The sequence below is a fragment of the Pogona vitticeps genome, chromosome 2 (assembly GCF_051106095.1).
Source record: "Pogona vitticeps strain Pit_001003342236 chromosome 2, PviZW2.1, whole genome shotgun sequence".
Taxonomy (NCBI): Eukaryota; Metazoa; Chordata; class Lepidosauria; order Squamata; family Agamidae; genus Pogona; species Pogona vitticeps.
Genome location: NC_135784.1, coordinates 67875125 through 67889744, shown reverse-complemented (window position 1 = coordinate 67889744; position 14620 = coordinate 67875125). Strand labels below are relative to the sequence as shown.

Sequence of the window (14620 nt, the reverse complement as noted above, 5' to 3'; positions counted from 1 at the left end):
CCTTGTTTAGAAGCAAACCTAATGAGCCGTAGGCTACATTTTTGCCATGCAGATGTACTCATGTGCCTCCAGGCATGCTGATCATGGTAACTTCGCCCTGCTTTTGAGCTTGTGACCTCTTGGATGTGTGGGTGTTTGAACATTGAGACCTCTGGTTATTTAAATATAATCACATTTTGTTATATGTGATTCATATAACAAACTACTACCCATTCATGCTTGTTTTGAATTCCCACAAACAGATAGTAGACTCTCTTCCTGACCATTGTGAATAAACACATGGCCACATTTGCACATATCAGTAGAGGAAAGTTAACTATCCTGTGCCTCCATTCTACCTTTGAAACACTATAAAACACAATTAGAGTAAAATTTCCTAATTCTAAAGATGAAAATGGTCGGCTGTTTTCAGCAGTTGGAATTGTCAGTAAATGGTGCCGATTACTATTTGTCAAGCTACTTCCATAAATGTACAGTACTGAAGTCTTTTCATTTTCTCTAGAGGTAGATTTTCATTTTTAAGAAGGTACAAGTGGCATAAAGCTTGTATCACAGGTCAGAGCCAGCCCTATCATTAGGCAGAGTGATGCCTCAGGCAGCATATTTGGATACCAGAAACAGATAGCAAATTGGCACCTATTCCATTTGTTATTATTGCTTTTTTTTCCTGCCACGGATGCCAGGCATGGTGTGTGTGTGTGTGTGTGTGTGAAAGATGAATCAAAATAATTTGTCTGGTGTAGGGTACCTGGCATCTCAACGTGGGTGGGCAGAGAGGGTGCCACTTTCTGTTCCACCTTGGGCAGAGAAATGTCTTAGGGCACCCTTGTGGTAGGCAGTGACCAGAATTGGGGTGTGTGGCAAGGAGAATGAGAAAAAGACACACACACAACCAGAGATTTCTGTTTTGTTTAATACTACTACTTCTTCTTCTTCTTTTTAATTATCAAAAGCTAACAAGAGATTTAGGCTAGGAGGCCTTGATGATTGGCTCTGCAGTACACAAGGCAGCCTCACCTCCTGTGCAGTCCCCCCTCCCTCCCCTAGGACAGTAACAGGATCCCAGGATGACTCAGCCTTCCTTCCACCTCCTTGGGACTCTTATTTACATTCGAGTGGGAAAACTTTTGAAATGTTCACTTCTGTAGCACTGAAAGGTACAGATTTCCAAAGGAGAGCCCCGGAAGGTTTAGATAAACTAACCTCCTTAACTACAGGGTGGGGGAGGCAGGTTGTTTCGTTTTGCTGAGTTTCTCTCGCCTCTTTTTCTCTATCATCCCCCCCCCCCACCCAGTCCTCTGTGCAATCGGTTGCGATCTTGCTCACCCATTCCTTATATCAAGGGGATTCCTCCACAAGGCCAAATTAATAATTTAGCCCTCGGCTCCAGCAGTCACTTAGGCTCGCATTGATTTCCTTGTGCTGCATTTCCTTTCGTTCCTCGGAGCCTTCCCCCGCCTCACGCGCTTTCCCGTCCTAATCTCTCCCTCTCCCGGATCTTGCCTCAGTGTCGCCGCCGCCGCCGCCCGGCCCCGAAGAACGAGGCAAGCGCCAATGCCGCCGCCGCTTGGCTGAAGGACGAGGCCCCCGACCGAGGCCAAGAGGCCGGCGAGGTTGCCCGAAAGGCCGAGGCCGGCGGTGTGGGTGGCTCGCAGCCCTCGCAGGTTGGCTCCGGGACCATGCAGGAGGGCAGGGCGGCCGGGACCGACCTTGCGCCTCTCCCCTCCCTCCCCCCGCCCGCTCGCCCGCCTCTCCCGCGGCGTCGCCGAGGCGTGGAAGCGCTCCGGGTGGGAGAGGTTAAGCCCGCGCCTCGTCCCTCCACCTCCAGGGCTGCGCGAACAGCTGCTCGTCACGCGGCAGCCCCGCCGCTGGCCACCTCAACCTGGCCGCCTCTCCTGCGCCTCCTGCCTCGCCCTGCAGCTTCCCGCCCGCCGGCCCGCCGTGTTCTTCGGGCACTTCCTCCTTCGGACCGTAGGGCCTTCCCGCCTCCGTCAGGGCAGGACTTTCGCGTCGTCCCCCCCCCCTCCCCGAGGCCTCCCTCCTTCCCCACCAGCCCTCTTCCGCGGCCGCCTGACGGCGCGCACCGCCTCCTGGAGAAAGGCGGCCGCCGCACCGCGGCCAGTCCAACTCCCCACACGAGAGTCTTCGCCGCGCCGGCTCGAGTCAGGAGGGAGCTTTGCCAGCGCTGAATGAATAAACACACCACGCGCACTCGCGCGCGCACAGACACACACACACACACACACTGCCACCCCTCACACAGACACACACACACACACACACAGACTGAGGCGGGCACACGCACCCGCTTTACACAACGGAGGGGCGACCTCGAGGCAGCTCGGCGTTGGGCGAAAAGTGAGGCGGAGGAGCGGCCACGAAGGCGGGAGCGGCGAGCCCTCCCTCCTTCCCTCCCTCCGTCCTCCCCCAATTGGCCACCGACGACGACACAACAAGCCTCCTCCGCTCCGGCCCTCCTCGCTCGACGCCCCCCCCTCCCTCCCCGCGCGCCCGTCTCGCCTGCCGGCTTTCCCCACTTCAGGGCACTGGGGAGGAGCACGAGGTCACGGAAGTAACTCTGGCACACGCGGCCCAACTGCGGAGTTGAGGGGGCGGCTGTCACCGAGCGGAGCCCCAGTGGCGGGCGGGCGGGCCGGCGGGCGGGCAACCGGGCGGCGGGCTGCAGTAGGGAGCGGTGCCGCTTGGCTGTTACCAAGGACACCGGAGTTTTTCAGGTCAGCCGAGCCTCCCCGCTCCGGAGCCAGAGGAAAGGGCCGTCACGCAGAGGATGGAGCCGTGACTTCGCGCTCTTTCTCCCCAGCTGGCTGCTGGCTCCCTCGCTCGCTCGCTTTCTTTGGAGGGTTCCCTCCGCGCTTGTTTCTCCCCCCCTTCTGGAGAGGGGGGTCCCTCCCATCTCTCGCCTCCCTTTGCCCGGTGCCGGCCTCGCTTCCCCGCGATCGCCCCGCACCGCGTGCGGCTGAGCTCCCATTTGCGCGCACGCCACGCCACACCACACGGAGCCGAGGACGGCGGCCACCATGCCGGCGGCGGCGGCGGGCAGCCCGCGGCGGGCTTGGGCGGGCTTGCTCGCTCTCCTCTGGACGGCGCTGAGCCTCAGCCTGGCGGACGGGGTCCGGTCGGAGCAGCAGATCCCCTTGTCCGTGTAAGTGGCGCAGCCGGCCGAGAAGAGCCGCGCCGGCGGCCGCTGGAGGGGTGGACGGCTTGGGACACCGGCGATCCTGCTCAAGAGTTCTCCGACAAAACTAGTGTTTTGAATTCGGGGGACGGGAGAGGAGGAGTTCCGCTGAATGGCGGCGGAGGGCGAGAGCGATGACCGCGGAGATTCCGCGGAAAAGCTGGGCTGGGCGTGAACTTCGGGCGGACACGCTCGAGTCCCTCCTGGATCGCAGTCCTGCTTGCTCCAGGGAAGGTGATCTTGCAAAAACGGAGTTGCCTGGACGACGCCGTCGCGGCCGGGTGTTATTCTTTGTATGCGTTAGGCACCGACAGCAAAGTTTATGGGCGGCAAGTTGGGTTAAAGCAGCTGGGGAGAGGAGGGCTTTCTCCTTGCCAAGCAGAGCTCCGGACGGGGAGGGGGGGGCTTTCGCAACGGCATTGCACCTGGCGACCTCGGGACACCTTTAGGAGGAGGAAGGATCGGGAGATGGTAGTGTAGTCCCAGCATGTGGATTGGGATGTTGTTTACTGCCGTGTGGTGTGGTTACGTTTTCCCCGGTTCTCTCTTTAACTGTTTTTATTCCCCCCCCCATCTCCTCCTCCTCCTCTTCCTCTTCACAGCGTAAAACTCTGGGCCTCTGCTTTTGGCGGGGAGATCAGATCCATCGCAGCAAAATACTCAGGTTCCCAACTTCTGCAGAAGGTAAGGCTCCCCCCGTACCTGAAGGAGACATTTTTTGAGTGCTGAAAATGGAGGAAGCCGCGGTGTCCTAAACATGTAGGAACCGCAGTTTTAAATCGGGAGGGCTTTTCCTCCCCCGCCTGCCACACACTTTTAACTGCCATCTCTTTATACACTACGGATCTTTGAGACTTCATCACAAACTGGTCATTTTGAAAATATTTCTCTCCTTTTGAAACACAACCCGTCCAGCTGAATTTCTCTTGGGTGAAGCTTCTTTTGCATCTCTCTGACATTTGTTTTGCTTCCCAAGTGAGGATTATGACGGTGGTGCCAGGTTTTAGGTGTAAACAATACCCTTCTCACATACATACATCCTCACTAAGTTTGCAGAAGAAACAGGGGGGGAAGGGGACAAATTTTATTTTGCTTCCTCCAGCTGTATTTCATGGCAAGACCCCTTCCAGCTCCCCTCAAAGCTTGACTATTGTTTGTCATCTTCTGCAGTTTTTTTAAAAAACCACAACAATCCTATTATTGCTCCAATCATCTCAGGGCAGTGCTGGGATGTATTACATCATTACAGATAAGGGGAATGAATGTGGTTATCTTCCTGCTCAGCTGCACAGCTGGTAATAAGCTTGTGAAGTAGTGCAAAAACTTGAGAAATTGGTCTAAGTCTCCATAATTCTGGGGAGTAATGAGAATGGAGAATGGATTATTAGACCTTTTATCAGAGCCTGCATCTGGTCTCATTTAGGCATGTGTAACCTTCTGCTAAAACTGTGCATTCAGTTAACCTATGTTTAAATATAGCTGTTGATGAATTAAAAATAAATGAGAAATCCAGGACAATGGGAAGTTTGAAAGGTCTTCTGCATAGTTTCAAAATGTGATATGCAGAGTTAGAATCGAAGCATTCTGATGAAATTTTTAGTGTAAATGAATAGAAGTGAGAAATGACCGACCTTAAGTTAAACTTCAAAATATATTTGTAAGGTTTTTGTGTGGTGAGGGGAAATTTCGCCCTAAACTAATAATAATAATAATAGTGCTCTGTATTTTGAATGGTATGGATTTCTGTTGTTTATACCAGTGAATTAAAGCAGCTTGATGTTTGTGAGGAATTGTGTGACATGGCTAGCTATTGCATTGGTAAGCCAAACAGCAAACTTTTATGCTTCATTAATTGCAATCAGTGCAGTAAACCTAAAGATGACTTAAGAAACATGACAATCTAGTAGAAAGCTCCCTTCTCAGTCTTTCTTAGATAGGGCAATGTTTCAGCATTACAGTGATGGCAAATCATATTTTGGAGCTTCTTGATATGACTGAAAAAATTAAAAAAATATTTCTACATTATTTAATTTTGTTATAGCCATATATTATTGTGCATTTCTGTTGGTCTAATATCTAAATTAAAGACAGAATATTCTTTGCATGCTGCAAATAAATAAACTGTGTAATATTGTATGAAAAATACAGGATGGTATAGGAAATGTTTAGATTATAGTGTATTCTGAGCGTATTAATCAGTTGTCTTTATTTACAAAGTATATATTCAGAAGAGATATTGTCAAATAATACAGACTCTGATTAATTTTGCCATTCCCTTTTGTCTTAGATTCTTTGATCATTTACCATTTTAACCATGAAATGCTCATTTTTCCCAGTTAAAGATTAAAGATTAGGGACATGCAAAATCCTCAAATGGTAGCCTTTGAACCAACTCTCTTCCTGTTCATATTACACTGAAATAAAGAATTGTATCTAAAGCAGTAAGATTTCTTCCTATTGGTTGCCGTACTGCAGTGTCAATAATTGAAAGCTACTAACTACACCATTTTCCATCATCTTTGAGTTGCATTAACAGGACTGTGTTCCTCTTTTTGCAGCTTGACAATTGGATATCTAATTCCCATCTGGAGGGTTTTGTCTTTGATTTTAGTGTTCCGTAACTAAATGAAACAATAACTTCACACATTGAGATAATGTCTGTACTTCAGGTTGTACAATGTATTTATGCTGCTCTGGCATTCTGATGGCTTCAATATGTTGGCATTTTTGGTGCATTCTAATTTTATTTTAGTTTTAGAATGGTGGCTGTATTATTCTCTGTGGCTGCAGAGTTAGAATAGCAGATTCTTAGTGCAAATGTTGGAATAGTTTGTATTTTTAACATTGCTGAGATAGATATATATGTGCCTGGTGTTTTTCAGTGTATCAGTGTTGGTGGCTTCAGAGCATAAAAAATAATGTCCGTTTCACTGGAAAAGTAGAAACCTGAACAGTTAGTGAGATGACATCATTGCACCATCCCAGGTGTGAACTTCTTTGGTCCTGTCAGGCTGTGGGGAATCCGTTTGGATGCTGATATTGTTAAGAATGAACACAAGTGCTGTGTTACCCCACCCCAGTCACTGTAGCTATGTGAATAAAAGAATACTGTGAGGATAGTAGAAACACTGAAATTACAGGTCACACTCAAGCGTTGATGAAACATAAAAATGATGAAGGTGATATCCCTGGTCACACTGCATGATTTTCAAGGTAACAAAGTATACATCAAACTACTTGCATAAGCGGATAGGTTTTGATATGTTTTAACAGAGGCACAGGATGGAGTTTGGTTCTGTGTTCCTTTTGTAAAAGGCAGAAAGTGCCTCAGTGGGATCAGTGTTTAAATTCAGCCTCTTTTCCAGTCCTAGGCATCCCATTTTGTATTTGCACCTACAGCATAATTTGCATTTCATTTAAAAGGGGGAGCGTAATAGAGTATTTCCCAAGGCAAGACTATAAGCAGCTATTGTGCTGGAGGGTGACAGAAGAGGGTAGCCATTGCTCTGCAGTACTGTAGCCTCCAACTCTCCTAAAGTCTGAAGCAATGCAGGTCACCTATGGTAGAGCCCCTGTGTATCTCTGTATCACTGGAGTATCCTGTATAGAAATCTGCACATATTTGTTTGGACGGATGCTACACAAGGGGCTAATGGCTCACAATACTTACTTATTTGAAAGCATATTGAAAACAAGGCCTTCTGGTAATCAGTTGATTTTACTTCTGTGTCAATATACTTATGATCAAAGCCTAAGCTGAATTCTGTTGCGGGCAGAGGATGCAATCCCCAAAGCACTCTGGATCAATGCCACAAACCTCATTCAACTCGGGCCATGATGCTAGGCTAGTTTTTGTTAGGATTATAAGAGTCTGCCCTCTTCCTATTGTTCTCAAAATAGCCTAAATGTTTTGCCGTCCCCCTGTTCCTCAACACTCCCAGTCCTTTGAGCCCCCCCCATATTGACAGGCATTTTAATGACACTCAGAAGTGTTCATAAGATTCCTGCACTATTTGAGCACATTACAAGAGGAGCCTGCTTTCCAATGAATAGGTATTTTATTTTGATAAGAAAAACAGTTGATGTGTGTGCGTGCATGCCTTTATTTACCCGTAAGGGAATCAGTGCTGTTACATCTGCAGTAGGGCAGTGGGAGAAATCCCCCTCTCCACAGAAAGTGTTTCTGTGATACAGCTGATTTTCCAGTTCCGATTCCAGTTGTCATGTAGATTTGGCATCCATAAAGGAAATTGCCTATATGCTTTGTAGAAGGAAGGATACATACTCTTTACTTGCTTAGCAAACACTGTGGGGGGTCTTGAATTTCACTCCAAATGTATCCAGTTTTTCCATCTGTTTTGAACTTTGGAGGAGCTGCTTTTGATCAGCGATGATTTTGTATGCACTTTGGAGAAATAGCCTTTTCATTTTTCAGACTCGCATACATTAAAAAGCCATATTCCCCAAATATTATGCACAATTCACCCAGCACTCCCATTCATTTCAGCTGCTCTTAACGCGGGTGAACTGAGTTGAGAACTGTGCTCCTTGTGAATACTGATGATTTGAATGACAATAACCCTCAATTACAATAATTCAGTAGAATAGGTGATGTTCTCATGTCCCAGATTAAAGGCAGGATTTGAGTTTTAAAGGTAAAAGAGGTTCCTGTTTTGCCAACTCTGGGACGGGGCTGAATATTTGAGAGCTACCTCTGCATTCTAAAGTTTCATCATCATTAAGTTTCCATTTAATGATAATTGGTCTTGAGGTTATAGTAAGCTATGAATGTGATTGCTGTACAGTGTAGGCAAAAATATGAATCATATCCCTTGCCTTAATCTTAGCTTTAAAATTAAAAAAAGGAATGTGAAGACAATTATAGCACTTATTACCTCACATGTCACTTGTAGATTTTTTTTTCATGCACATGCATACACACGTCACCCTTTGTCTTGATAGAAAAATCTTAGAATTTTCACCAATATTTTAAAATCTTTTTTTTTATTATCTGAGGAACAGGTGCAGGCAATGCTGTAAATGAAGTAACACCATATCGAATAATATATGATCAGCGGTAAACCACTTCTGAATTCTCTCTACCTAGAAAACCCTGAAAAGGGCCACTATAAGTCAGGATTGACTTGATGGCACATGAGGATGATGATGTGTGTTTTTCATATGCTCGAGGCAATGCTTCAGTGACAGCATTCATTAATAATTTCTTTTCTCTTCTAATGGCACATGGAAAGATACATGGATTTTTGTAGTTTTTTCAAGTCTTCCCTGTAAGTAATGCTGGCATAAACCTGGGTCTGCACTGCAGACATCCGTTTGGTGCAGGCATTGACTTCCAGTGCTGACAATGCATTTGCTCTTGGTTGTGTGCTGCTTCCAGGGCAATGCATGCGCAGTGGGATCCAAATATGCAACATTATTGGGGGGCGGGTAGGAGGAACACAGCATGTCCCATGTTTTTGCATGAGGCAAAACCCAACATTATCTCCTCATCCATTTCCTCAAAAGAAGCAAAGATCAGGTGAAAACTGTGTTTTCGGGACATTATTTATTTCTGCTCTCTATGTACCCCCCCCATCCCAGGATAAATACTGGGGAAATCTTTATGCAATGTGCCATCAAGATTAAAAATACAAAAGCACAGATCTTGGCCATTGAACCCTTCAGGCAACATTTATAATATTTAAATAATAATTATATTTGGCTACACAGTCACTTAAAGTTTGGCAAGTTGGGGAGATGATCTTCTTTTCAAAGGCACGAACGTGGGTTCAAATCCCTGGTCACTGAAACGCTCAGGAGCAGGAGGTCAGAACTGGTAAAACCACTCCTTAAATATCTTGAAAGACCTATTAGGGTTGCTATCAGTCAGTTCTGACTTGAAAGCACATAAAACACACATACATATAGCGGAGACACACTATTTCTGGAGGTATGTTTGACTGGTGAGATAATTGTGGTCTTGTGCATTTCACACATCAGACAATGCAGGTGTCCCAAATCAGCTCAACTCAGTGCTGAACAACTAGTATTTTAAGAAGCACAGATAAGCCCCACAGGAATTCTGACAGTTGTTTTCTTTTTTAACTGCATGCCACCTTAACTTCTTTCTCTGAGTCTTTGATATACTGGTGTCTTTCCTTCATACTCATGGTTGAGTTCACTGATACTAGCTGTGGGAGCTGTTGTGCCAAACAGTTACTTTTTCCAACTCTGGTCATAGGATCTGAGAGCTGTGCCATGGCTGGAGCCAGAATCCAATAGAACGCCATGAAGGAACTGCTTATAAAATGCATCACAAATCACAGCACAGAAAGGAGGAGCAAAGTTAGAGCACAGGAACGATAACTTGTCTCTTAAAATGAGACGAAGCATGATGGGTGTGTAACATTCTGCATGGGTCATACCTGAGTTTTGTCTGACTAGTAGGGAATAGTAAAAGTGCAGGGGGAAATGTAAGGTTCACCAACAAAGAGGCAGAAAAAGATGTGGTTAGCTAGGGAAAGAATGAGCCCCTAAATAAGGGGTGGGAGGGAGAAAGAGTGGAAAAAAGAGGGAAAAGAAGAAACAGTGAGATGAGAGAAAGATCTCTTCTCCCCATCATCCTCAAGGGAAAAAAATGAAAAGTGTAATGAGAAAACGAAGCACATTTTTTTTGTTTAGCTAATAACTCCTTTCATGGAATAATAAATCCGGTTGTTCTCAAGGAAACCAAAGTTTACAAGTGGTTGTGTCTAAGTGTGGTTGTGTAGTGAAGATATGGCAGTATCAGCTCCTCCTAGGCTTTGAATTGGGCAGGCAAAATGGCTCTTTAAAAGGGGAGGAGGCTAGTTAGTCTTGAGACAAAACTTTCTCTTTAGCAATGGGGCTGGGCTCTGCAAATCTTTTCTGAAACGTTTTACTTATTGATTCAGTCCTGACCACCATTAGTTTCATATGTTTTACTGATGTGAAGTAGTCATTGAGGACTCATGCAAGGCTGTGGGTTCTGGGTTACAGAGGTGGACCTGTTCTTAGAATCAAAGATTCGAAGTTACTTTTTAAAAGGAAGTACTTAAAAGTCTTAGTCCCAAAGCTCCAGACATCTAGGTAAAGGTAAAGGTTCCCCTTGACAATTGTCCAGTCGTGTCCAACTCTAGGGGGCGGTGCTCATCCCCATTTCCAAGCCGTAGAGCCAGTGTTTGTCCATAGACAGTTTCCGTGGTCATGTGGGAGCTCACTCTGTTGTGTGGATTCGAATTGCTGGTCTTTCAACCTTGCAGCCCAGAGGCTTTGTGGTTTAACCTGCAGTGCCACCATGTCCCTAACCTCAGACTTCTAGTTAGTGACTATTAATATGTGTAATTAAAATTGAGAAGTCCTCAGTTTTTTTAAAAAATAGAAATGCATAATTTTTGCTGCATTAAAAAAAAATCTGAATGCCACATGTGATTGAATTACTTACCGCAAAACCCTTCACCACCCTCATCACCTCAACATAACACAACAGAATACCAGATGGGACTTGAGTCTTGTGATGTTGGTCTTGTGATGTTCCCTTTCTACTGTTCAGTGAGGTCCCTGGACCTAAAGATCTACCAGGTGGAGCTGAATGCAAAATAGTGGCTTGGATTCAAGAGGGCTTGCTCAAACAAATACATTGTTGTTGGGGAAATCTGTATTTTCACAGCTAGTGTGAGAATTGCTAAGCTCTGAAGAAACGGACTCTTGAGGTGTATGACAGGAGATGGATGTTATCATCCTTGCTAATCAGGAAATCCTAGTGCTTCAATTATGGAGGCTCTGTCTCCACTACACCACTGATCTCTAGCTTTGATTCCTTCCCATCTATCCACACAGCCATAGCAGAAGTGAGTTTATAGTCCATTAACACAAACGTTCATTCCTGCCTCCAGTGCTACTCCTCCATCCTTTTTTATTTCTACAGACTTAATATGTGTGTGTGTGTGTGTGTGTGTGTGTGTGTGTGTGTGTGTGTGTGTGTGTGTGTGTGTGTGTGTGTGTGTGTGTGTGAGAGAGAGAGAGAGAGAGAGAGAGAGAGAGAGAGAGAGAGAGAGAATATTGTTTTTTAACAGTTGGGAGTTAGAAATCCTTTCTTATCTCCTGTAAATCACCCAGAGGTGTAACAGAATATCCCAGCCTATCTCTCGCCATCCCCACTATTGCATCAGATTCATGCAGCACATCTTCAGTTTTGAAGCACGTAAAACTGATTTAAATTCTCAAATTTTATACTGAACACAGAAAACGTAGCCTGGTCATCTTGACATTAATTGCTTTTCTTTTCTCCTTTCTATGCTTGCACGGTTTTAAAGGAAAAAAACAGAACATTACGTTTTTTTTAAAGCACCTCCATTCTTATTCTTACTCTTCTCCCTCTTCCTCCTTCTACTTAGGAACTGCTGGATAGGTTTAGGTTTCTGGCTGTGGAGCCAGAGTTTGGGAGTTCAATCTCCGACTGTGCCCCCTTGACAGTGGCTGAACTTGATGATCCATAGGGTCCCTTCTTGCTCTGCAGTTCTAAGATTATTATTGTTATTATTATATATTCTTCTTCTTTAGCTGTTGCAGTTAATATTGTTATCATTGGGCTATGGGTCAGTAAGACTGTGAGAGTTCTTACAGATTAAGGCAAGACATGAATGACACCCTGCTTGAGCAGTAGCTTTATTCTTATGACAGTTTTGGTTCACAATTTCAAGCCTTCAGTGTAGCAGACTTGAAGATGAAGTTAATAATGTTGTCATTAAATACCCCAAGCATAAATAGTGTTAATCAGGCTAATACCAGTGCTTAAATCTAAATTATAAATAGTTCAGAATTTTGAACTCAGCAAAAATTATTGCAGGTTTTCTGTTCAACTGGCATTAAAGTCATCAGCTAATGACGCAAAGATATATGCAAGAATGCAAAACCTTTTCAATCCCAGTCTTGACCTTTCAAAAAGTTTGCTTTTTGAAAAATTCATGCCCAGTTTAAGAATGCTAGCTCCTTTAAATCTTTGCACGTACTTAAATAGCTTGGGCTGAGATCCAGAGAGCTATTTTAGGCATACCCAAGGGCTTGAGATTTGCCCAGTGGAAAAATTTGACTTTTCTTCCCCTTTGAAGAACCCCTGTGCCTTGTCTCAGACTACTTTGGAACCCACTCCCTGTTTCAAAAGCATTTGCTGTATTGAATGAAGGACTGTTTTACCTGAAATCTAATTGTGGAGACTGTCTCTTAAAGATGTGGGCTTTCATGATTGACTCTTTTTAAAGATTATGGCTCAAACTATATCTTACAGATGTTATTGCTATATTCCATCAAGTTGGAATTGACTTATAGTGACCCAAGAGGGCTTCCAAAGTAATTGAGATGTTCAAGGAATGGTTTTACCAGTTCCACTGCCCCAGTGGATTTCCATGGCTGAATGGGGATTTGAACTCGGGACTGCTGAGTCCTAGTCTTTCACTGTGTCCACTGCACCACACTGAGTAACTCATCTTACAAATAATATGTAATTCAAAGTTAAATCACATTCGCATTCTAAATGTGTGATTCCAGAAAACTTTCTTATCTTAGCAAACATACTTGCAAATGAAACCTGTATTTACTTCCTGTATTTACTGCCTGTTTACTGTCATTTTTCAGTTGATTTTGCCTAAACATGTCTGAATAGTACCAAAACTATGCTTCCAATAATCATACAGTCAGAGTAGAGGTAACCAGCCTGGGATGCTTCTGTCCATGGTCCCTGATTTCCAGAGGTCCACCGTAGTAGAAATAAACAGTGAGCCAACTCTGTTAATTTCTTGGGTAATGGGATTATAACTTAGTTTGAATTTTATTTGAACGTGAACTGTGCATTAACTGTTAGAAATAAATTGGAATTTTAACCGATTGTCTTAAGCTGGAACATAACCTGATTTATGTCACCCCTGAAAAAAGAAATAAGAAGCAGAACTGATGGCTGCAAAACTCTCCATTTACTGTCTTGGTTGGTTCTTTGGCTGTGTATGTGGTGAAACTTGCAGGACATTTGAGATATTTGATGGGACTGTCTTGTTTTGGGACTACATTGATACCAGAATAAATGTGTTATTATGGACTGTTCAGTGTAAAATATTTTTATATCTTTTTATATGTTTTTTTTTTCTGGAAACACAGACATCTGTCTTGCTTTCTTCGACAAGCCTGTTATTTTCCTGTGTACTACATCTGTAATCTACATCTAAGTCTTATCAGGTGCTTTTAGCGCAATTGCATTTCATCTTTCCTCCATCATGGGAAAAAAGCGATGCATGCAGGGGGCATCACCTGCTTTGTATTAACAAGAGTGTCACTTCATAGGCCTCATATCATGTTATAGTGTTTTAAACACATGGATGTCATCATAGTCATGAATCCATTTCAGTGTTTGGGTTGCTACTTTTACTACCTATATGCAGTGGTCTCAGAGCATTAATGCAGTAGCACAAGATATGTTGCGTATTTGCTGGGTTTCTTGAAAGATATCGGCCAACACTGTTTAGGTTGTGCATAAACTTGTGAAACACAGATCTCATGTTTGAAGAGTCGCTTATGCTACTGCATGCACAACCGTGTGGTTCATCACAACTACCTTAGTTGGGATTTTTATCCTGTCAGTACGATGTTGTAGTTCAGGCCAGTGGTTCCCACCCTTGAGTACATTGGACTGCAAATCTCAGAAGCCTTCACCACAAGCTGTGCTGGCTGGAGTTTCTGGGAATTGCAGTTCAAGAACATCTGGTTTACCCAAGGTTTGGAATCACTAGTTTAGGCCATTCATTCTAGTGGGTTAGTTCTTGCATAGGTTAACTGTTTGGCAGGCTAGTACAAACAGATAGACAGACAGACATGTCATTCAATACATAAGTATTACTTTGTAGGATGCCACAAGATATAATATCTGAGATCACAGGTTACACCATGGAGGCTAAGATCCTTAACGGCTGTTAATCATGATGGCTTTATGACTTCCTTAGAAGGAAGCCCATTCTATAAGCTTCAGGGCAGAAGAGAAATTCTACTATATACTGTATTCTGGCATTCAAGTCTAAAAGCACTGACTTGATGGCATTAGATGCATATATCTGAAACTTCTTCCCATTCACAGCATCTGGAAATCAGTGGCTCTGATCCGACAAATCCTATATGGCCTACATCACCCACCAGTAAGCAGAATCCAGTTGGATGACACATCCACAACCAATTCAAATTTTTGTTTTCATAGATTTATGTTTGCTTCTTAATGTACCTGATAATCAACTATGTATTCTGTGGTTGATTCAGTGTAGAAGTAATATTTAGATTTATTTGTAATGGAAAAAAAATTCAGTTCGAGCCATTTGGTGCTTACTCAGCTAAGGAGTGTCTCAGTCGACTACTTTCACAGCACTTTGC

General features: G+C 44.3%; 1 protein-coding gene across 5 annotated transcripts in view; it reads left to right on the top strand.

Annotated features, from left to right (window-relative positions):
- The first annotated feature begins 2904 nt into the window (after positions 1–2904).
- The window catches only part of CACNA2D3 (calcium voltage-gated channel auxiliary subunit alpha2delta 3), a 648666-nt gene continuing 636950 nt past the window's right edge, over positions 2905–14620 (top strand). For 4 of the 5 annotated variants that reach the window (XM_072989633.2, XM_072989631.2, XM_072989630.2 and 1 more), the window contains exons 1-2: positions 2905–3163; positions 3799–3880. In XM_072989633.2, the coding sequence (XP_072845734.2) occupies positions 3039–3163; positions 3799–3880 (207 nt within the window). In that variant the 5' untranslated portion in view covers positions 2905–3038. Of the gene's footprint in view, positions 3164–3346; positions 3431–3798; positions 3881–14620 lie in introns of those variants that run through there. The other variant, XM_072989634.2, reaches the window with a different exon arrangement.